Here is a 24,462-nt window from a genome sequence, read left to right as displayed (position 1 = left end):
ATATAAGGCACATCAACAGTACATGTTACAATACACATATAAAAGAAAGGTTAGAGAGGTACTTATCAATAACATGTACCAATTACAGACATGCTCAACACTTCTTAGGCACATAACAAAACATAGAAATAATCATAATAAATTAAAAATACAGTTTAGTATTACAAAAAAGAAAAATAAAACTTTAACTCACATTCTTTAAAAATTCTGACATGAAAACAGATATATAAACTTATTTAAACTATAAAAACAAAAACAACTTCTTAACACTAATATGTTATACATTATTAGTTAGAGATCGCACTAAGTACCTTATTTCTGAAAACTGCAAATATGGGTCAGAAAACTCATATACTTATCTACACAGATAGAAACATTTATGAGAATCGGTTAATAGGTATATAACCCATAATGGAAATGAACACCTTCCCTATTTTTAACCCTTTTCCAGCCCTATATTTTATTTTTGAAATTAAAATTAAACCACCCCTGAGATAAATACATGGTGGAGATATCGGTGACCATACATACAAAAAAAAACATACTTACATACAGACGAATTGAGAAAATGCTCCTTTTTCAAAGTCGTTTAAGAACTTCCAATATGGGTAAGTTTTATGTCACATCTGCAATCAAACATCTTTGGTCATATGCATAAATAAACCGTGAATAATGTGATAAAGTATGGTCCCATCCAGCTGGATGACGACCGTTTTAATTATTATCTTTTAAACATTTTAAAGAACCACTTGCTTTTGTTTTACGTACCAGACGTACCGCTATGAGTTATCAAGCGCCACTTTTATAAGTATCATACCTACTTAATGTTTATATTTTATATAAGGCCTAGGTCCCAATCCTAATTCTGTTGTCTCTGAAAATGATAATAATATACTTAAGTACTTAGTCAATAACATAAAAAAAACTTATTTGAAAAACTCGACCCTGAAGATTCTCTCCACAAGTTTTGGAACCCTGAAATGAGCGCCATATAGCCTTTTTCATCCTTTTTCCTCAGCCATCTTGATCCAACTACCATCCGGTAACTGACTACCGGTCATCGCTTTTCTTGATCGAATTCGTGTCGAGATAACTCTTCCACTTTTAAAGATAACCGATCTACACCTATCTACATACTTAGGTATACCTACTTCTACTTACCAATATCTAATTAATCACAAGTTTAATTAATTATGGAAGAATTGGAAGACAAAAAAGCAGGCCTACCTATACCCGAAAGTGGGCGATAGAAGGACGATGATGATGAAAATTAAAATTAAAATATGATGATTAATTATTTTATTAATTAACAACTTAGTTGTAGGTAGGTACGTAAGTAGTAAGTAAGTACGTCTAACTATATAAATGCTCTATTAAAATAGATGTAATTAATTAGGTACAGTATTGTGCAAATTAATGTGAACACGAGTGAAAATTTGAAAAAATACGTTTATTAGTTCTAAAATAAAAAAACAGAGATATATTTATACAATTTAAGTTATTTTAATAGAAAATGTGTCCCCCCTGGCTTTTATAACTTCTTCAACACGTTTTGGCAAAGAATCGACATGATTTTAACAGTTTTCTGATATTTACTGCTCTAAAAAACTTGTCTGGATTACAGCCTCAATCATTTTAGTTTTTCTTGTGCAATCCGTTTTACGAAGTTTAACTTTCACGATGGCCCACTTATTTTCATTGGGATTAAGTGCCGGTGAGTTCTCTGGCCATCCAAAGCCATGATATCTTGTTTTCCTTGAAATATTTAAGCATAATCTTGGAACACGTGGCATGGAGCCGAATTTTGTTGAAAAACTTATTGACCGTTATCATCAAATTTTCTTAGTTCAACTTCTAATCTCCGTTCTAGCAAGTCACTGTATTTTAGCGAGTCCATCATCCCTTCTATGGGCACAAGTCATCCGGTACCTTTGTAAGAAAAACAGCCCCAAACTAAGAAAAGTTGATGCTAACGGTCAATAAGTTTTTCAACTAAATTCGGCTCCATGCCACGTGTTCCAGGATTATGCTTAAATATTTCAAGGACATCAAGATATCATGCCTTTGGATGGCCAGAGAACTCACCGGCACTTAATCCCAATGAAAATAAGTGGGCCATCGTGAAAGTTAAACTTCGTAAAACGGATTGCACAAGAAAAACTAAAATGATTGAGGCTGTAATCCAGACAAGTTTTTTAGAGCAGTAAATATCAGAAAACTGTTAAAATCATGTCGATTCTTTGCCAAAACGTGTTGAAGAAGTTATAAAAGCCAGGGGGGACACATTTTCTATTAAAATAACTTAAATTGTATAAATATATCTCTGTTTTTTTTTATTTTAGAACTAATAAATGTATTTTTTTTAAATTTTCACTCGTGTTCACATTAATTTGCACAATACTGTAGGTGCCTAGTGAATTTAATAGATAGGTTTAATACCCTTGTAAGCTTGATTGAAAGGTAAGTCTGAGGCCCTAATCTAAGTTGTGATATGGGTTAGTTACGGTCTTTTGAGGGTCTTTCCTACATTCGGTTTGACATTTCTGTATGATATGGATGTATGATATGGAGTGATGGAAATTAAATTTGATACGCTTATCACGTTTTGTTGTTGTTGGAGGTTGGTAGGTATTAGGTTAGTAAGTACCTACAACTGCTTAACTCCCGAGCCAGTATCGGTAAGTGCCAAAGATACAATACCTTAAATTTATAGATTAGTTAATTAGTTTATACTGAAGTAAGTAGGGTACTTATAGGTATTTAAAAGTAATCAAGAAGTAGGTAAGTAAATAATGTTTTAGTCAATAGATAGCATTTTTGCTACCTACCTAGACGAATAGAATCTTACCATTATTATAACTTTAAACCAAATCTAAAACATTCAACCGCTGATTTAAATTTCAAAATTCGGGCCATGACAGTATGCTCTGAGCGCACCTTTTAAACAGCTGATATCTGTCAGATGCGTCATTAGTGTCACGTCAATGTCAAATTGACGTTGGTTGTGAATGTCAGATGGGAAAGGAAAACAACAGTGAAATTTTGTTACAAAATCATTGAATATTACTGAATTTTGAATAAGAGTTGGTGAAATGAATTCGCTGAACAGAAGATTAATCAGTCTTTTACTTAATGAGGCTAAAATAGCACGGAGAATACCTAATAAATCATCATTTTCTCAAGTTGTTAACCCAATAATCAATCACGTTATTTTACCAGTAAAATTAAATGTTTACCCAGCTCAAAGTAACCTTACACGAAATAAATCTAAAAAGGTAAGCTTCCACTGCTACAATTTTATCATAGCGTGGCTTATTTCCAGTGAAATTGATACCATAAATTGTTACACAAGTATCATAACCTCAAAAAACTTTTAAATTATTATTTAGGTACAGCATGATTCTGATGACGAGGATGACTTCCAAGACGATGATGCGTCACTATCGAGGGATTCAAAAGTGGTAAAATTCAATGCAACATCCATGAGGACCGATGCTATATTGAAATTGGCCTTAGGAGTTGCCAGAAAGTAAGTGATCATTATGAACATTTAAATTGCTTATAAATTTACAATAAAGGTACAACTCATAACATCATTGTGTCAATAATAGAACAATTTTACCTCGCAATAAAATTGATATTATGCTCCTGAAGCCTCGTCCGGGAAGAAGATGAGAGCGCGTCTTTATTTGCTCCTTTTTCCTATGTTTTTACCTGTTTCCGTCATGATATCAGTCTCTTTTGTGGTTTGACAGCTGTCAGTCAGTGCAAATATGCCTAGAAATATCTGTGCATACATACGTCACCCCAGGCAGGTATGGCGGGCGGCCGGCGCGTTGTATAAAACGCACTCATTGCGAGCTCATCTTCACCAGGCAGCCTTCAAAGTCCCGGACGAGGCTTCAGGAGCATAATATCAATTTTATTGCGAGGTAAAATTGTTCTATTATGCTCCCTTCGCCTCGTCCGGGAAGAAGATGAGATCTGTTTGTTATCGCCTGGTGGTAGGTATACTAACAGGTAGCAGGTAAGTATGAATGAAAGAGCTAAAATAGAATTAATAACAAAAATCTATTTTAAACAAATAATACAATACTTATCAGTATTACTGAAATATATTATAGTTACTAACTTAACTAAGTACCTTAATAAGAAAGTCGTATTTTACAACTTATGTACACATAGTGATTAATTTATTCAGAACTTAATCAGAATACTTAAATAATATTTAATTAACTAGAGAGAATTCAATAAATTAGATAATTGACTCTTGGGTAAGTTATTAGATCTTCTAATTTATTTTTTATAATATTTTATAACTGTATTAGGTTGCTGTCAGTTACCTTTCGATAGAATTTGATCTAGGGGTAAGTTATTTAACCAATTTACATAGGCTACAGCAGCCCTAGTACTGCCCGGTGTGGCTTTTACATTTGCATCACGAAAAACAGTTTTAACCCAAGATGCAATAACTGTACGAGAGGCAGGTTTTACTTCTGAATTTGTTGTTAAAAATAAATGTTTGTGGAAACTACGTTTTTCATTACTCAAACTAATGACATGCCTTATCCAAAATATAGGACAACAGGAATCTAAATCAAAGTTTCTCATAATTTTCCAACCAGATTGTTGATAATTAGGTTTATCAGTTTTAGAGCCTATGACTATACACCATTATCATTGAAATTATCTTCGTTTATACATAATAAAGTTAAATCATGTACTCTACGGCCTGAGGCCCATAATAAAATAGTTGCACACCGTCTGGATGCCTTAAACAAAGTGATATTAGAGGGAGGATTACGATTTAACCAAACTTCTAGTTCACAGGGATCCCATATTGAAGACTGAACCATCTTAGGTTTACTTATAGCAACTGATTTTAAGACCTGTTTCACTAGTAAATCAGAACTAAGTTTAAATTTTAAATGAGGTTCACGAAATGTTGAAATACCAGATTTATGAAGCTGAATAGTTCTTAAGATGTAAATGAGTAAGGAAACGAGCAACATCCGCGGGTTTTGGTAGAAATGGATGAATGTTATTAGCCGTGCACCAATTTAACCAACGGTTCCATGCTGGTTTGTACACAGAAAGCGTAGACTTTCGCCAACTGTTTGTAATGACAGCCAACTCCTTTGCTGACCAGTCTTTCAAGAGATCTTCCCAGCCTGTATTGGTCCAACCAAGCCTCCAAAATTATACTGTCTATCTTCGGGGGAGGCCTCATCGTGGCTGTGTCGACTAGGGTTTCCTTGAGATTCTCTATTTGGATTGGACCTTGAAGTACTCGGGACTTCAAATCTAGCAACCAGAAGGTCCTTTCCCATCTGGGAATTATAAGTATGTACTGACCTTGACACTTGTTGAGGTGGATAAGAATCTTGGGAACCAGATAAGGTGGTGGGAATAGCCGGCCTAGGCGGTAGTTCCACTCCTGGGTGAATGCATTGTAAAATTCCACCTGTTGATCTAGGAAGTCCATCGTGCAGTACCTGTTTACCACATGTGCATTCTTTAAGGCAAATAGGTCGATTTGTGGATGACCGAATGCACGAAACACAGGCTGTGTCGCACAACGGAGTAGGTGCCATTTGGGTAGTGGGCGGTTTCTTGACAGACGGTCCGCCGAACCGTTCAGGGATCTTGGGAGGTATTGTGGAACGAGATGACTGTTGTAAACACTTGCCAAGTGAAGAATGTCTCTGGCCTCTTGAAGAAGGGCCACTGACCTGGTACCCCCCTTCAGATAGGATACTTAATGCTGTTCGGTTGTCCGAAAGTATCAACAACAATCGATTTTTTAGATGGTTTTTACGTTGTGTTACTGCTTTGTAAATCGCATGTAGTTCTTTTTGATTCGAGTGCCAAGATGTGTGATGGTGATCCCAAACTCCTGCCATTGTTGTGTTGTTTAATATGGCTCCCCAGCCGTAACTGGCTGCAGCCGTGACTAAAAAGTCTGTTATCGGAGGTTTGTAAATTGGCGTTGCTTTGCGAACCGCAAGCTCCCACCATTCCAATTCCTGTAAAACCTTTTGAGGAATGGTCATTTTCGACTTTGGGCTCCGCCGTAGGTCTCGGCAGTGGATCTGGATAAGTCTGCAGTGCAGTCGGCCCAACGGGATGACGAGGCACGCAAAGTTTAGGCCAGTAAAAATTGAGCCTGTTTGAGAAACCAGACTTTTTTCTGACGTTACGACTGTAACAGATATAATATCCGGTCTTGTTTCTTTGTCGGTAAATCGACTTTAAATTTTATTCAAGATCCCATAGTATGCCCAGAAATTCCAGCTTCCTGCCAGGAGTGGTTATGGATTTCTGAAAGTTGATGTTCCAACCCAGAAACTTCAACAGTTGTAATGTTTGATGAATGTGCGATTGAAGGACTTCCTTCGACTGGCACGCTAGAAAATAGTCGTGTAGATATACGATTATCCTTATACCACGCTGTCTGAGGGTCTCTGCCACCCAATTCGTAAGGGATGCGAAATTTTTTGGGGCACAAGAAAGGTCGAGTGGTAGTGCAGTCATTTGGTAAATAACCCGAAGGATTTTATTATTGTAATGGGATATGAGCCGAAATTTCATTGGTTGAAAGTAATTGTTTAGGTTTTTCAGATTTAGTATTGGTCTCTGTGAGCCATCTGACTTGGGAACCAGGAACATAGGAGAGACGAAGCTCGCCGAGCTGCAGGTTCCAGAATTTTGTCGTGAATCATTAGTTTTATCTGTTCCGCCATCTCTAGTGACACCGGAGATGTATTTAGATTGTAATTCTTGGACATGCCCATTCCCGATATTATTTTTAGATAGTAAGGAGGGGCACCGAGAAGCTTCCAATGATGGTAAAACAGTTTTAAGCAGCCCCCTGAAACGTCGCCGAGTCATTTGAATTTGCGACGTTTGGCGTCGTATGGTGTGGAGCGTGAAGAGAACTCTTCTTTACGTTTTGAGGTTCTACTTGGACCTGGACAGTTCTCGGTGAAACGACGGTAGCTCGAGTGGTTAAATTCCCTTTGGTAATTTGAATCTCGAAAGGACTGAAATGGCACATTTCGTTTATCATGATTGGGTTTTATGTTTCGGCTTTTGTTGACATATCTTTTTGAATTTGGAAGTGAATCCGGCCTGTTCATGTTAAAGGTAGGCTTTAAAAAATGTTTTCCGGCTCCACCATTATCAACGAGAAGTTTATTCAGATGTTCGTTTTCGAATAAATGAATGCTACATGGGGGAATTTCCCTGATTTTTTCGGCGAGAATTGTATTATTAGAGCATTGTTTTAGAATATTATTTCTCCTACTCTGAATAATACTGGCCCGTTTGCCACACAATATTTGAAGAATATCGTCACCGCATTTAGTAAATTTTGAATCGTCGGTGAAAAGTTCTTTTACTTTTTCAAAAATTGAATCCGAAGTTAGGTTTCCTTCTTTAGTGGACCAATCTACCAATGATTGCAACCGTTCTTGTAAGGCCTTTCTCTGAGTAAGTGCAGCGTGAGTTGCTGCTGCTAGAGTATTTTCGAAATCTCTTTGAAAGTTAGAAGCGACATCGTAAGGTTTTAATTCCGTATTTGTTTGCAAGGAGTAATAACCCGGTGTAAAAAGAAGGTGTGTTTTTTGTGTTTCGAAAAAGGGAATGTTATTCCAGTTCAATGTACCAAATCTTTGTAAACAATTAACTAGTTCAAGCTCTTCAGGAATAACTGGTTTTATAGTTGGGATTTTGCTTTGCAAATTGGGGGCAGGGTTGCAGAAAAATATTTTGGTTTACACAGCTAGCTGAAGGTTGAGTCTCAACCATAGCCACAGGGGTGGTCTCCACCGGAGTTACGTCCATTATATTTACATCGGAACACATGTCGACGGACTGCGCCGCAGCCTCGTATAAAGATATGAGATCACCAGCCTGGTGATCGATGGTATATTCCAATCCCTCAGGTTGATCCTCAACTGTGGGAGGATTGATTTGTCCCGACATAGAATCAATTTTTTTTGCAGAATGTAGTCGATTTTCCTAGAATCTTTAACATGGCGTTGTCTACGCCGGTTGTATTTAAATCTTGGAGAAGACATAGGGCTATCACTTGAATCACCATAATAATTTTCACCAATAAAATGTAAGTCACTCACCGAATCAGTGGGACCCACCTCCTCTGCCTTCTCTTCCATGGTCACATTATATCAGGAGCTCTGCTTCCAACCGCTGCTAAAGACGCAATGAGTGCGCGGCCGCCCAGCAACTAGTTTTATACAACGCGCCGGCCGCCCGCCATACCTGCCTGGGGTGACGTATGTATGCACAGATATTTCTAGGCATATTTGCACTGACTGACAGCTGTCAAACCACAAAAGAGACTGATATCATGACGGAAACAGGTAAAAACATAGGAAAAAGGAGCAAATAAAGACGCGCTCTCATCTTCTTCCCGGACGAGGCGAAGGGAGCATAATATCAACTTTGAATAGTCGATTGAAAATTTAATCCTGGATTAATAGTTTGCTATTTCTTTTTCAGTAAAATAGAAACAGTTTTTTATGAAAGTAAGATTAGAGTTAATGGAAAGAAGATTATGAAGAAAAGTCACGGGGTAAGTACAGGAATAGTTATAGTGTTCCTATGACCAAGTGTATTAGCCTAAATAAAAAGGTTTAGAGATGAGTAACAAAAAAGCAAGTATGCATCACATGCGGATTTACCTCCCATCAATGTATAATTTCATAATATCCATACCATCAGTAATCAATGGCGTTTGACTATTTCAGATAAAACAAGGTGATGAAATTGATGTGATAAAATCAGTCAGTGCAAAGAATCCCGATCACTTAAATGTTTCAAGAGTAGAAATTATCAATGTTACAGCTAAAGAGGAAAGTATTTTGATAACGGCTAGAAGATTCAAGTCATTGCTTATAGAAAATTATGAGGAAGATCCATATAAGGCATCTACGACTTCTGATGAATAAGATTATAAGTTAAACAATGCATCAACTAACATAGAATCATAATTCATAAATCTAAAAAGTTATCTAGTGCAATTATGAATGTTAAGATTGTTAAATAAAATACAAAATGTAACAAAAATAGTTTGATTTATTTTACTTAATGTTATTTGAATCATCTCATAAATCTAAATCTATATCACAGTCAGAACTTTCAAACATTGATATTTGAGAGCTGGGTAAGGAGGTTTTCTTGTTGATTGAATCTGTACTTGATCCTGCTATAGATTTTGTAACATTCTCCAGTCTTGTGACTGCCTCTTCCTTTATCTTTACCTCGTCATATTTAGATAAATCATGTTTACCGGCAAACTGAAATTGCTTCAATTTGCTTAAAGTGCTTGAAGTATTTCTATCTGAATTACTATCTATGTTTTCTTTCTTTATTACTTCATTGTCTTCTTTGATATTTTCTTTCATTGTCTCATTCAAACGTGATTTATCGTGGATTTCTGTGTCTGGTTTACTGTCGGGTGAAGGTTCAAAGTTAAAATCAATGCCTAATTCGTTAAATACATCATTCACACTTGGTACAGCGTTGAGGTTAATAGTATGGTCGTTTTCATCAGAATCATCACAACTATGGCTCTTGTCTTCAATCTTATTTGTATTTCTTTTTGGTTTATTTTTAGCAGTTTTAGTTTTTTTACTCAGAGAATCTGAATCTACTGTGACAGTTTTTCGTTTTCTCTTAGTTTTCTGTTTAATCGGTGGAACCTTTTCTTCTTTATTCAGAGATGCCATCTTTTTCAATGTGACTGCTAACTTCTTTGTCATTTCATTCTTATCTTCAACATGGGGGATTTGTTTCTTTGCAATTTCATTTTCATCTACGAAATCATCTTTATCATTATCATCAGTGGTTTTCCCATTCTTCTTTCCATTAAAATAAGAGCTAGTAATAAGTGTAGACGAGAGAGGTATATTATCAACCGAAACATCTTCAAACTTAGTAAACAACAGATTTCTTTCATTATCTATATCGGTTTCTAGAGTTCTAACATCAACTTTAAGTAGTTTGGCAAAATATAGAAGTTCTTCTTTCCATATTTCGTACAGATTTAACTTCGCCAGAAGTTTTTTGGCCGTGCAGAGGTAGTCGAAGTCTGGGTACTGAGGGGTCGTTGAGTGCAATGCGTCAACTGTATCGTGTAGGGTACAATCCTGCATGGATAGATCGACTAGAGATACTGCCACTATCGCATCCATGGGTAGAATGGTGGTGCGATACATTAGGCGGCAGTGCGCTTGTGATAATCTGTAAAGGGAATTTATGGAATATAAGAAAACAACACAGACTCACGCATTGCATCTATGGGTAGGGTAATACGGGATGTACAGATAAATATGGCTATATTCTGGATACTAATTAATAAACCACATAATGCCCTATTCTGGCAAAAGTACTTAACGTTCGCAGATAAAGAAACAATATTAAAATGGCTGATGCTGTTCCCAACTCCCACGTATTTAACGACCGCCATTCACATATCGATTCTTTACCTGCATATTTACTACATACCTATCTACTAATTTGTTATTTATAGTATTTATATACATACCTAACGAGACTGTCCAACATTCTCACAGTAGTTCTAGAAGGATCTCTGTAGTCAGACTTTCTTTGAGTCATGTAGTAAGTCTGTAGAATGATGTTCGCTGATTTCGTCATCTGCATACATCGAGGACCGACCAGACCTATGTACATCTGGAATCATGAAAATTTTGGTTATCAATGTAACTATCAGATAAATCAGTAGATTCAGTAAAGGTTAGCAGTAGTAAAGGTATCTCTACGATGGGTTGACATACCTTACCAAATTATCTATTATCTTCTTTTGCCATCTACATTATTAATATTACACATTGACATTATACTTTTCGTCAAAAGTTTTATGATAGTTTCAGCTAGGTCGCCCCATTATATAAGAAGTCGGTAGATGCAGAATGATAAATACTTTGGCAACCTATGATTGAAGTAGGAGATTAGGCAATTTTTAAAGAAAAGGTAATAACCAAGCAGTCAGTATTAAAATTCATTCTTTAAGATGAGTACTATAATAGAGAATTACGTACCTGTAGTTTTTCAATAGACCATTGTTTCTTCGATTCAGAGTTATGACTTCCTCCAAAAAGAATGTAGGATGTAACAAGCTTATCCCAATTCTTGTTTTTCGTATCCAGTAGAATAAATATGAGGTCGAACCTGTAAATAAAATTGAGCATTTTTAACAGGATGGAAAAAGTCGTGCATAAAACTTAACCAATACTTAAGTTAGACATTCGAAATAAATATACATATGGGAGGACCAATGCCTACAGTTTTTTTGAAATTTGTTTGCTCATACTACACGTTTATCCCATAAAAAAGAATAAGTTATAGACATTATTTTACATCTATAATATAAGTTTTAATTATCTGTATAATGGCCATGAATAACAGTATGGAAATAGCGGACGGATCCATTTGTAGATTTATCTATGCTCTTTCCTACTCCCACTAACGAAACGTTCGCCATTCATACAGATTTTTTAATAAAAAAAAATTATTTACTGTTTTTTTTTTATGAAGAGCATGACTGAACATTACGTTATAAATTAATTAAATTTATGTATAGTATTTCTACACATTAATTCAGTTTACCTGCTCAACAACGGTGTGCCCAGCGACACATTGGCACTCAGAGGCTCGTCGGTCTGATAGTGTCCTTTAGGATTGCACGCGGCTATGACGGCGCAGCGGGTGTTCAGCTTGCACACTATACCTGCCTGAAATTATGGTAACGACATTTGAGTAACATTACACTTCAAGTAGCACTAATATCCCGATGGTTTAAGTTTTCTGCATACAAAGTGGCGCCTCAACTGAAAATGCTGTGGTGTTGACAACGTTTCCGTTTGCGTATAATACCTATATCTACGTAGGTATACACCTCTAGCTCAATTCACCTAGGTTCGCTCAACTACGCGACGCTTTTCGCATCATCATTCGTTTGTGATCATAATGATTACATGCGAAGCGCCGCAGACGGGCGCAGTCATTTTGGTAAAGAAATCAACAACACAGAAACACCTACATCTAGCATAATATATCTACTAGATTTGGGAAGTGGTCTAAGCTTAAGAAGGCAGTTTAGACTAAAAGCATCTTCCGGATGAGACCGCTTGAACACCCGCATAGAAAATAGATAAACTTTACCTTAGCGATGGAGATGGTCTGCTGCTCCATGGCCTCGTGCACGGCCGCGCGGTCGTGTTCGCGCAACTGACCCACCTGGGAATGAGATCATAATCAAATTCATATTTATTACAAAGTAGTTTGCTGCCAAAGAACTCATGCTATATTTACAAAGTAACAACGGTAGGACAGGTCATGCGAGTTTTGAAAAACAAGGGTTGAAAATTCGACTATCACCCCTAACTAAAGGTGATTATCAGCATTTTTATAAAAATATATAGGTATCTGCTATATTTACCTCGTCAATGCAGCACACGCCTCCGTCTGATAGCACCAGCGCGCCAGCTTCTAGCTGCCATTCACCGTCTTCCTGAAAAACAAGAAATTAAAAATATAATATGAATCTAACTTGTTTTCGAAAACCACTAGTGCCGTCTAACGGGGTTTCTTTCTGTTGACTTATCTCTGGCAGCATCACAACGCCATCTAGCGTGAGTTTCTAGCATCGTATCGTGTTTTATGTCGGAAATATAAAATAATTATTCTTATAACGATAAGCCTGAATCGATAATCGAATAACGCTATCTAGCGGCAGCTTCTTATACCTCGGGTTCCAATATATAACTCGTATAGTTCCCATATAGCGACGATAGAATAAAGATGTTACTAGCGGCAGATCCTGGTACTTCTTCCTCTTCTATAGCTTCCATTTATCAACGATAGATGTCACTAGTAACCAACATTATAATATAGCATAGTCACATACCCTCAAGGCGGCAAAGGTGAGTCCCGCGCGAGTGGTGCCCGCGGATGTGAATACAAATCATTGCATAACGTCACCTAGCGGCAGATTCTGGTACTTCTTCCTCTTCTATAGCTACCATGTGTCAATGATAGATGTCACTAGTAACGAGTAACCAACAATACGGTACAGTCAGCTGTATAAGTAACTACATTACACTGATTACACTAGTCATCGAAAGACTGACGGTTTGTCAGTTTGACAAGGTGCAGAAGTGTATAGCTACTTATGGAGCTGACTGTACGTCACATACCCTCAAGGCGGCACAGGTGAGACCCGCGCGAGTGGTGCCCGCCCCCGACGTGAACACGGAGCGAGGAGTGAGGTCCACGCCGGCACGGAGTAATTGAGACTTGCCTGTGCCTGGGAGTGGAGTGGAGAGTTAGTAGGGTATAGGTCTAAGTAGGTTAGGTATGATGAAGTGGTAGTGAGTCATAAGCTGAAGAAGCGTTATCCGTTGAGGTAAATGAGTTTCTGAGTAGATAGGACGCAGGTAATATTACCGTGCGATTGGCTTACAGTATGGCCATTTATTGTAGCTATATAATGATGTCGATTCTGAAGGCAATAGATTTTAACATTGGAAAATTAGATTTACGGAAAAACTTATTTTATATTTAGAAAGAAAGAAAGAAAATACATTTATTTGCCAAAAAAAACGTGCAATTAAAGGAGAATGGCAATTTCTCTATAGCGCCATGACCCAGAGCGGCCATTGATGAAACATACACTGATGTGTAGTCCGTGACTACAGTATGTACTGGTATTAATTTTATTATTATGAGGCATGGGATAACAAAGATATAAGTGGCGAAAGATCAAGTCTTTCTACTGTACTAGATGTTACCCTTGAGCTAAAAATTGTTTTTAAAAGTGTTCCCGTGGGAATTCCTGGATAAAAAGTATTCTATGTTACTTCGGGATAACGGGAACTTGAATAGAATGAAATAATTTTTGAAATTGATCTCTTTATAAAAATAGGTTTCCGAGTGTGAAATGTGCAAAAATAATCTTGATATTATTTGCAGAAATAAAATCATGTAATACATTTTGTGATGCACTATGTATTGGGAATCTCATGATTTAGATTATAAAACTTGTTTGTGCGTGTACTATTCATCAAAAACTTATTTAACGAAAAAAAAAAAATTAATTAATTTACTTTTGAACCCTAATATCTCAAGAACCCCATGGTTTAGATTTTTTTAAATATTTTTCCCTGATAGTAGACATTTTTATCAATAACTTACAATAGGTTTGGTTAGTGGCTGCTAACTTACGCAAAGCGGGTCAGGTTTCGCCATTCTTCTTTAAAAATATACTATTGAATGAAAAAATGCCAAAATGGAACAATCTCAGCATCTGCTGTAAGGTTTAGGTTTTAATATTTCTAAATTTATGCCTCGATGCCTTTAGTTTAGAGTCACTACCAATGTGGGAGTAATTCGAATATAATTATTGACTACCGAGAATAATGCTGCAATCAACAACTGCAACTGCAACAACTGAATCGGGCTTGGCTAGAGTCTCAAGCTGGCTGGAGGATAATCTCCTAACGCTAAACACAGCAAAAACTAAATACATATGTTTTTCTATGACGGACTCTACCAATCCAGCCGAAACATTTAAAATTCGTCTACACACACATCCATGCAACCGCCAGATTATTCCCGGGGGCCAGCACTGCAGCTGCACAGCATTGACCAGAACAGACGCAATCAAATACCTCGGCGTGATAATAGACAAGCATTTAAAATGGGACTCGCACATAACAACAGTGGCCAAGAGGACTAGAAAGATGATTTACGCATTTAAAAATTTGCGTACCGTTGCAAGTAAAAGACTGCTAATTCAAACCTACAAAGCATTATGTGAATGTATCATCGGGTACTGTATTTGTGCATGGGGTGGAGCCGCGAAAACGCACATGATTGTTCTCGAACGAGCTCAAAGAGCGGTGCTTAAAGTGATGCTGTATCTTCCCAAGCTGCACCCAACAGATGCACTATATAAAGAAGATACAAAAGTATTATCAGTTAGGAAAATGTTTATACATCAGACCATACGCAGATACCACCAACTTACTGATCCACACCCCAAAGCTAACACGCGTAGGCAACCACAACAAGTAGTACCCCGAACGCGCACGGCATTTGCGGATCGGCATTTCAATATCCAAGCTCCGAGACTGTACAATTTATTAAATAAAAATACTAATACTAGAATTCTCAATAGGATTAAGATCAAAAGCGCTGTGGTAGATTGGTTACGTGGTTTTGACTACGACTCCACGGAACGTTTAGTGTGCCCTTTGAGCTAAAACCAATATATAGATTAAAAGGAAAAACTACTATGAGGTACTTTTGCTTTGTAGACCACTTCACTTCACATTACTTAATTTTTTATTTTTTTTATCACAACAACTTAGGCCTATGAAATGATACACGCGTATCAACCGACAAAGCTCCTGTAACTGGAAAACTGTCTTCTAAGATACAGGACCCTGTCCTAGTTTAGAAGACAGAGTACCAGATCCAATGAAGGCAAAGTGTATTTAGATGTAATGAATAGATATAAGATCTGTATAATGTTACATGTTTTTAAATAAATATATTTTTGATTTTTGTTTTTTTTTTTTTTTAATCCTGCAATAATGCAAATATGTAGCTACCATACCTGGATCACCAACCAGCAACAGATGGCACTGCCCCCGCACCCTGCTGCCGTAGTCATCATCATCACCAGCCTTCTTCTCCGCCTCGCTGTCGGCTATGTGATTGGATCCCGTGATGACTGTCAGGAGTAGAGCTAGCTTCACTAGGTGTAGGCCGTATACCTGGAAATTGTAAATCATAAACTATTAAGACTGGTTGGTGTTGGAACTGTGTGTGTGTGTAAACAATAATGTAGAATAGCTGCTGTAGTGATGTTACAGACAAAATTTATTCTCTCAATCTCAATTAACATTTACAAAACCAGATAACATAACACAAACCTGCCGGTTTGACGGCAAACATCTAGATTCTAGGTCATTGATGCATAACAAAAGTGAGAATATCATATTTTAAACTTATGCCAAGCAAAAAATACCTGTGGGCATACAGAAGCCAGAATCTGGTCCCGCCCCTTCAAAGGGCACGCTTCGAACTTAGTCCAGTATTCATCAAAGCAATCCTTGACATCTGGCGCAGACGCTATGACTTTTGATTGCTGTGAGTTGCATACTTCGAGGTAGTTTGCTTGTAATACTAGTTCTACTTCACACTTCTTGCTAAGGACTGAGGGACGCCAGCGACGGCGTACTATACCACTAGAAAATTCATGATAGGTAATTATTTATTGGGAGAAAAGGGATAGGATTGTTATTTATTTGGATGACTACAGAATAATTTGATTGTATGAGTTAATTCATGTAGTAGTAGTTAAACATGCACACTCAGAAACTTTTGCCTTTATAATACCTAATATTCATTTATTGACACCATTTAACATGGGTTTACAAGAAATAAACAGTAGGTAGTAGAGAAATAGAAGAACTGCTTACCATATATGAACATCATCCCCAGGCTTGCATGTGTCCACCAGGTCATCCTCGAGCACCACCCATATGGATCCCGGTATCGCACCCACGTTGAGCTTATTTATTTGCTCCTGAAAACAGTTTTGAAAGTTTATTCATTTGCATGTCCATGAGGAGATTATTCTTATGTTTATTATTTTAATGAGAGCAAATTAATAGGATATGTAAGAGGAACCCTGCACATCTAGATTCCGCTCATCTCGCATAATCTTTATTGACCAAAACTCATTTCGCATAACTCGTATGGTCTAAACTTTTTTGGCCTAACCATCACTTTGTCAAGACTTATGTGGCATAAGGCTCGTTTCGTCTAAAACTCTTTAGGCACAATCTTTAAACACCTAAGTTTCGTTTGCTCAAATTTATGTTCGTCTATACCTATGTATAATCTTGTTTCTCGTAATGTTATCTTAATAAATAATATATTAAGTATGTAGTAAATGTACAAATTGTGGTATTTTTCTCCTACATCCCGAAAATCACGATATTGTATGATCAAAAAATCGAAAGTTAACGACCAATATAATTATTACAAACCCCATGAGATCGAAACCCAAAAATAGGTGCGACGACGAGCAAAGCGAGGAGGAGCGTGTTAGGTGCACATGTTCATCAAAACCAAAGCGGAGCGCAGCGAAGCGGAGCGGAGCGTTTTCCAAACACCGGAAACAATACAAGGCACCAGTTTGCGCTATGTAGGGAGACGCTCCGTCAAAGTTAAAGCCAAACGAATATTATTACTTTGTATAAACCTAATAAACCTATGCCATAGCATTATTAGGCTATTCAAGATTTGGCCATACCATTATTAGGCTAAACAATGTTATGCGAAATAACTTTTTACTAAACGAGATTTATGCCTTACGATTTTCGGCGTAACGAGACTTTGACCAAACGTTACTATGCAATACGAGATTAGGCAAATAAATCTTATGCCAAAAAAGGTAGAACCGTTGTCAATTATGTATACTGTATAATTCTAAAACTGTGATACATTTCACAACTTTTCATTGGAGTACAAAATGTACAATTCCAAATCCTTACTAACTCTTCACATAGCTTTTATATTAAAATAGCTGTTCACGCGCGCTTCGCTTCGCCTTAAAAAGTTTTCCCGTGGGAATTCTGGGATAAAAAGTAGCCTATGTTCTTTCCCAGGGTCTAGACCGTATGTATACCAAATTTCATTCAAATCCGTTCAGTAGTTTTGGCGTGAAAGAGTAACAGACAGACAGACAGACAGACACAGTTACTTTCGCATTTATAATATTAGTTAGGATTTACCTGTATTTTAATTTCTTGATAATCCTTACAGTGTTCCCGGGAAACCATGTTAACTTGTGTAAAAGTGGTACATTTACATTTCTTCTCTTCATTCACACATTTAGTCGGAGCTTTCAGGACATATCTGTGATCAAAGTCGGCCTCAATTATATTTTTATGTTTGCACTTAACACACACATAGGTCCTCTTGTATTCTAGCATTTTTGCCTGTGTCACTCGTACTATTGTGCCTGAAATAGATATTGAATACAAGTTATTATGGGCCAATTAAAATGAGGATTAAATACTGGTAAAACAATGAGAAAGATAAATAATCAGTTTAGTACTGTTAATGTTTATAGTAAGTAGCATATGAAAACTTCAGCCACTATTTTCATATTGTTACATTTATGTAGTCTATACCAGAGTTTATAGGATAGTTTAACAGTAACATCATGAAATTTTAAACATTTAAAATTTGGTGTAAGTGTAACCAATGGGTCAGCACAGCACCAATTGAGATGTTTGATAAATATTAAATTATAAGGATGCGTAATACCAAAAAATACTAGCCTGTAACCTTGAGGAAGCATCCCAAATCAACATTTTTGGGAAATATAGTTCTGTGGAGTTCAGGGCAAACAGGTAATCCAAAGAATCTAGCTTGGATATTCAATTTCACAGTGCAATGAGACATTTCACTGATTTTCATTCCATGCCTTTCAATAACAGTTTCCTGGGCTTTCATTAGGTCTTCTTTACATAGCACTAGAGTTTCCACAGGGTTACACAGAATCTTATCACCGATATCTGGATAGGTCTCAAAAAGTTTCATGAAGCTGTAGAAACAGAAAATGAGTTAACCATGGTGGTAATTTAGGTATAAGGTACAGTTCATAAGTTACAGGCCCCTTTGATGCACTCCAAGCAATTAACAGTTTTTGAGATATTCTTGAAGGTTAGGAAATGATTTCGATAAACTTACTCAATTTTAACACTGTAGTATCCAAGAGTATCGATACTTCCTAATATATCTAGACAATCCTGCAAATGGAACTTGAGCACGTAATCTAAAATCATGATTTTATACCGTATTTTTCTATTGAAGATAAAAACAAAAACAAATAAACTTAAACTTAAACCATAAACAAACAAAAACAAAACGGTATTTTTTTAAATACCACAAACAATTTAGCCTAGCTTACACTGGCGAAGTAAAAATAGTGAATGGACTGTGTCAATCTGATTTTATTAATGACTGTTTTAAAAATTATTTATAAAATAATTTGTGTGCCTTTTGATGTTGTTGGTAATCCAAGGTAAATTTATGAGATTGCATTTAAGATCACGGTAACCCATGTTTTATTACAATGGAACGGACCCGTTTTTTATTTTTAATCTGTGATGCTGAATGAATGAAATGAAAGAAAGATCACTTTGATTTAATTGAATGAACGAAACGAATTTGTATTCGATCGCCTGCCTGTAAACAAACATAAACAAGAAATTAATACATTTTCTCTAAAAAGACGGGCGTAACAAGCTTTTTAATCTAGGGCTACACATTTATATCACCAGAAAAACAACTCACATCATGGACGAATCAATAGCAATGGAGATCGCCCAAGAAGAAGCTTTGCAGGCCAGCTTCGCTCAACAAGCTTCGCAACCCTTGGTGCAGCCAGAAGTGCCGGTTCCTGACACGGTCCCGATGACCCCGAGCACCTTCGGCCCAGCCCACGGCGGGAAGCACGAGGAATTCTCGGTGGAACTCGTGCTGGACCGAAGGATCAAGAACGGGAAAGTGGAATACTTGTTGAAGTGGAGAGGTTATTCGCAGTGAGTTGTTTATTTACCTTTATTCTCTCACAACACCCCGAGCGGCGTATCAACTGTACCTAATGTGCATCCGGTGTACCGTGGGTAGTGATCTCCTAGTGGCTAATCCTTCCACTACATACAGATAGAAATAATACTAGTTCAGCTACAGTGTTTGTGACTGACACAATACGGAGGGGCATACAAAGTTATACTGTATTTTACCAGTATATGATATAATATCCTACATTTTCATATCTGTGTATTGAATAGGTACTTACTTACGCAAGAAAAACTTAATCCTCTTTCCTCCCCATCACAGTGACGATAACACTTGGGAGCCAGAAGACAACTTGGACTGCCCAGAGCTCATATCAGCCTACGAGGAAGCCAGAAAGAAAGATGAGGAGGCAGCAGCAGCATCAGCAGAGACCGCACCAACCGAGGTGGCCCCAGAGGTGCCTGCGTCAGCACCGGCAGCGGAACCTGAGCCTGAAGTACCATCCGTGAGGAAGAGGGGCAGAAGAAGTGAGAAGAAGAAAGAAAAGAAGATTGATGTAAGTAGAAAATATATTTTGAGATTCAGTATGTCAGCAGTCTAACATGACTCGGCTACATGTCATCTTCTCTCATCCACTGATAAAGCATTTATAGTTTTTGAATATCTCAGTATAAGCCCTGTAAAATGCTATTAGCACCTGGCCTGTTCACCACAAGCAAATCAAGCAATTATATCTTTATGGCATAATTTGCATATGAGTTCAGGAACAAACACATTTTCCAGGGCTTATAACTGGACATTCGTCTATTTTGTATAAATACATTGTGAGTATGATTTAATTTCAGGAAATAGAGAAACCCAGAGGCCTGGCCCGTGGTCTACTCCCAGAGACAATCCTGGCCGGGCAACTGTTCCACGGCACACTCTACTTCTTGGTTCAATGGTGAGAGTTTATTTATTATATCAAAGAGCCAAAGTTAATATTTTTAATAATAAGACAAATTAATAAAATTTTAGATCTCCTTGTTTTTTTATATATTTTGCATTATCTTTTCCGCAGTTATTCATCCTTCATACATAGTACATACCTACTTACCATTGCTGTTGTAAAAGGTTGTTTACTAATGGCCCATTCACACACATCAGTGATGCTTCATCAGTTACAACACAGGTCCTGCACAGTACCGGCAGAATTCAGTCTCCGTAATCATTATTCTTTCCTAACTAGCATCACTGATATGTGCGCGAACCATAAGTATACATAATGAAAATGTTTTTGTGCATAAATATGCTTTGCTGTACACTATATTCTATTTATCTTTATCCCAGGCACGGCTGCCTAGAGTTCGACGTGGTGCTCGGCCACGACCTCGGCGAGGCGTTCCCGGACTTCGTGATCGCATACTACGAGAAGTGCGCGCCGTTCAGCGTGAGGCACGCCATCCGGAACATACCCAGACTTGCGCCGGAGGTGTGTTGTGTATCATAGTTTATACTTATACAGGGTGGTTTAGCACATCTAGATATTATTATGTGAACCAACCAACCCGCAGTGGACCAGCGTGGTGGGAAATGGTCCAAGCTTAGGAAGGCAGTTTAAACCTTGAGGATATGCACAAAGGTTCCATTCGTGAGAGCCAGGTGCAGGTACTTACACCCCCACGGAGAATAGAATAGCAAAAGTGTGTATAGTAGTAGAGAAGTGCGCCCGTTCAGCGTGAGGCACGCCATCCGGAACATACCCAGACCTGCTCCGGAGGTGTGTATCATTTTTATATAGGGTGTTGCAAAAGAGTGCTGAAATTTTCCAAATTCGTTGAACAAAATTTGTTGAGGATACCTGTGTCATCTCCTTTCAGCTTACTTTTGCAACATCATGTATAACACTATAATTATCAGCTCGTAAACGTCCACTGCTGGACATAGACATCTCCTAAGGAAATCCATAAGACCTTGTCCCTTGGCCTTCCTCATCCAACTACCAAATTTTCTCAAAATTGCTTCAGTGGTTTTCTCTTGTAAGAGTACATTCATACATTGGTACTTACAATGCAATAATTAGTAGGACTCTTTCTCTTATATTATTGTTTTACAAATGCGTGTACTAATAAAAATACTTACACCCATTCCTATTTCCTCTAATAAACAATCATTACCTCTCTCAGCTGCCCCCACTACCGACGCCGGAAGAGCCGCCTCAGATGGAGATAGAGCTGCCCCCCATCAGCGACGCCCCGGCCGAGGCGCCCGTGGAGGTGGAGCCGATACCGCAGGAAGTGCCACGTATGTATTCACATATTTTATTTACAGTACATAAGCATTTAGGAAAATACTTGAAAGTTGATTGAATTCATACAAAAAAATCATCAAAAGTATCGTGTGGCAAGTATTAGGTCCTTACATATGAAATTGGCGTTTTGTCGTACTGGCCACTTTGATCTCAAATATTACCTTTATGGTTAGGAATTCCAAATTAAAATTCATACAGCTATTTACTCATGCATTTGTGTTTCAAACCCCCTAATTCATTTGTTTTTTCTTCTTTTGTTTTTTTCTTTGTGTCACTCTGTTTACGAAATGGAAAACTTGAAATATCGCGTTATTGACGAGTATGAGTTCCACCGTGGCACCAGTGCTGCAGAAACGGCTCGAAGGATTAATGATGTGTATGGTGACGGTGTCGCAAAAGAAAACACAGTGCGTTTTTGGTTCCAACGTTTTCGTTCTGGAAATTTCGACCTGCAGAACAAGCCTCGTGGACGGCCGGAGACCAAAGTTGATAATGAAGAATTGAAGGCTATTGTGGAAGCGGATCCATCGCAAACCACGTCCGAGTTAGCTGCAGGCTCCGGTGTTAGTGATAAAACTATTCTAATCCACTTGAAGCAAATTGGGAAGGTGAAAAAGCTTGAAAGGTGGGTACCTCATGAATTGAGTGAAGCAAACCGACAAACGCGCGTCAACTGCTGCGTTACGTTACTCAACCGGCACAATAATGAAGGAATTTTAAATCGAATCATTACCTGTGATGAAAAGTGGATCCTCTACGATAATCGGAAGCGCTCATCGCAATGGCTGAACCCTGGCGAACCAGCCAAATCCTGCCCTAAGCGAAAATTGACTAAAAAAAAGTTGCTTGTAAGTGTTTGGTGGACTAGTGCCGGTGTCGTTCACTACAGCTTTCTTAAATCTGGCCAGACGATTACGGCAGATATCTATTGTCAGCAACTGCAAACCATGATGGAAAAGCTAGCTGCTAAACAACCGAGGCTGGTCAATCGCTCTAGGCCACTGCTGCTTCAGGACAACGCTAGACCACACACTGCACAACAGACGGCTACCAAATTAGAGGAGCTTCAATTAGAATGTCTTAGACATCCACCGTACTCTCCGGACCTTGCTCCAACAGATTACCATTTTTTTCGCAATTTGGATAACTACTTGCAAGGAAAAAAATCAACTCCGATGGGGCAGTCCAAACCGCCTTCAAAGATTTTATTGATTCCCGCCCGAATGGTTTTTTTTAGTAAGGGGATCACTGAACTACCTATGAGATGGCAAAAGTGCATACATAGCAATGGTACATACTTTGATTAATTTAATATATTTCATTTAAAAAAAACGACTTTATGTTGCTCCTATAGAAAACGCCAATTTCATATGTATGGACCTAATATATTCTAATGACTAATTAACTAATTTAAGATAAGATAAGATAAGATATTCTTTATTTGCACACAAAAATATGGACAACAATACAAAACTTAATCTAACACATATGTACAAATGGCGGTCTTATCGCATAAAGCGATTTCTTCCAGACAACCTTTGGGTGGAAGGATATTTAGATGTAAAGGGTAAAGTGTAGCAGGAATAAAGAATATACCATAAATATTTAATATACCAAAACATACTACCTAATTTGTAATTTAATATTTCATGACATTGTTTCTATCGAAATTGATGCAAGTAGACCAAAAGAAGGAACATTATCTTGGCATGTAATATATCTACGGTACAGTCAGCAAATGAGATGAGCTGGGGTGGCTACTTATCTCTTTTGTTCACTATAAACTCGTGAACGGATATAAGAGAGTCGCTTCGTTTCCCCCGACCTTGTCACACCCCTCACCGTTCTAATAGGGATCTACATAAATACCCATGCTGTGGTCAAGTCACGTGAATTGAACTATACACTGGGGACATAATGCAAGGTCTATCCTTCAGCATCCAGTTATTAAAATTATTTTTGTTATTTTAACAATTAGATCGAAATAACTTATGTTAATTTCGACAGACCTGCGAATAGCATACAACAGGGTCAGATAGCATGAGTCCGTCCGACATTTTTGTATGATTTCTTTATCTGCGTGCTATGTGTGATTATTTTCAGTGATAGTAAATAATGTAACTGTGTTATTCTTTACAGAAATGCAATCAGAAATCCAGATTGAACTGGAACCTCAAACTTCATTGCCAGAAATAACAGGACCGGGCTTGGATGTACCAGTGATTTAAAGTGATGATAAAAGCAGTGTAACTATACAAAATTATATTTAAGATTTAATTAAACTCTCTTAGGTAGTAACGAAAAACTTCTATTATGGTACTAATGTTGTGATTTGTAAGAAAACATGACGTTGAAAGAGATGATAATTAATTATGAATAAAATAGTGATGAGTGATTTTCAATTTTGAAATATCTTTAATTGACTACCTACTTGTTAAGTGAGTTATAACATAAGACTTATAGAGGTTTTGTGATGATAATGTTGGCAATATTTTGCCGTAATTAAATTAACTATAGACTCA

The 24,462-nt window shown here is 37.4% G+C and overlaps 3 protein-coding genes across 3 annotated transcripts; 2 read left to right on the top strand and 1 right to left on the bottom strand.

The window, feature by feature from the left end:
- Positions 1–3,023: 3,023 nt before the first annotated feature.
- LOC105390652 (mitochondrial transcription rescue factor 1) lies at positions 3,024–9,088 on the top strand. Its single transcript, XM_011561990.3, has 4 exons — positions 3,024–3,275; positions 3,390–3,529; positions 8,524–8,596; positions 8,772–9,088. The coding sequence occupies exons 1-4, from the start codon at positions 3,093–3,095 to the stop codon at positions 8,970–8,972; spliced, it is 597 nt and encodes a 198-aa protein (XP_011560292.3). The 5' UTR covers positions 3,024–3,092; the 3' UTR covers positions 8,973–9,088.
- On the bottom strand, positions 9,082–18,961 carry LOC105395371 (DNA helicase MCM9). Its single transcript, XM_048621696.1, has 13 exons — positions 18,817–18,961; positions 18,405–18,670; positions 17,853–18,082; positions 16,533–16,639; positions 16,079–16,298; positions 15,665–15,824; positions 13,242–13,351; positions 12,485–12,556; positions 12,208–12,282; positions 11,653–11,777; positions 11,085–11,214; positions 10,571–10,716; positions 9,082–10,266 (listed from the first exon to the last, which is right to left on the bottom strand). Exons 1-13 carry the CDS (start codon positions 18,909–18,911, stop codon positions 9,129–9,131), a joined length of 2,874 nt encoding a protein of 957 aa, XP_048477653.1. The 5' UTR covers positions 18,912–18,961; the 3' UTR covers positions 9,082–9,128.
- Positions 18,962–19,336: 375 nt separating this feature from the next.
- On the top strand, positions 19,337–24,434 carry LOC105395373 (heterochromatin protein 1). The gene is made up of 6 exons (XM_038119989.2): positions 19,337–19,670; positions 19,972–20,206; positions 20,496–20,593; positions 20,980–21,121; positions 21,816–21,933; positions 24,080–24,434. Exons 1-6 carry the CDS (start codon positions 19,426–19,428, stop codon positions 24,166–24,168), a joined length of 927 nt encoding a protein of 308 aa, XP_037975917.2. The 5' UTR covers positions 19,337–19,425; the 3' UTR covers positions 24,169–24,434.
- Positions 24,435–24,462: the final 28 nt, after the last annotated feature.

Source organism: Plutella xylostella, chromosome 6, assembly GCF_932276165.1.
Source record: "Plutella xylostella chromosome 6, ilPluXylo3.1, whole genome shotgun sequence".
Lineage (NCBI taxonomy): Eukaryota > Metazoa > Arthropoda > Insecta > Lepidoptera > Plutellidae > Plutella > Plutella xylostella.
The sequence above is the reverse complement of the archived record's forward strand: the minus strand, read 5'-3'. Positions and strand labels throughout refer to the sequence as shown.

Bases quoted from the DNA above. Each gene is read 5' to 3' on its own strand.
- LOC105390652 (XM_011561990.3), top strand. From the start codon at position 3,093: ATGAATTCGCTGAACAGAAGATTAATCAGTCTTTTACTTAATGAGGCT. The intron at 3,276-3,389 runs GTAAGCTTCCAC...ATTATTATTTAG, and splicing joins CACGAAATAAATCTAAAAAG to GTACAGCATGATTCTGATGA. The intron at 3,530-8,523 runs GTAAGTGATCAT...TTTCTTTTTCAG, and splicing joins GCCTTAGGAGTTGCCAGAAA to TAAAATAGAAACAGTTTTTT.
- LOC105395371 (XM_048621696.1), bottom strand. From the start codon at position 18,911: ATGATTTTAGATTACGTGCTCAAGTTCCATTTGCAGGATTGTCTAGAT. The intron at 16,299-16,532 runs GTAAGCAGTTCT...TGAATTTTCTAG, and splicing joins GGGGATGATGTTCATATATG to TGGTATAGTACGCCGTCGCT. The intron at 11,215-11,652 runs GTAAACTGAATT...TTTTATTTACAG, and splicing joins GGCACACCGTTGTTGAGCAG to GTTCGACCTCATATTTATTC.
- LOC105395373 (XM_038119989.2), top strand. From the start codon at position 19,426: ATGGACGAATCAATAGCAATGGAGATCGCCCAAGAAGAAGCTTTGCAG. The intron at 21,122-21,815 runs GTGTGTTGTGTA...TACCTCTCTCAG, and splicing joins TACCCAGACTTGCGCCGGAG to CTGCCCCCACTACCGACGCC. The intron at 21,934-24,079 runs GTATGTATTCAC...TATTCTTTACAG, and splicing joins GATACCGCAGGAAGTGCCAC to AAATGCAATCAGAAATCCAG.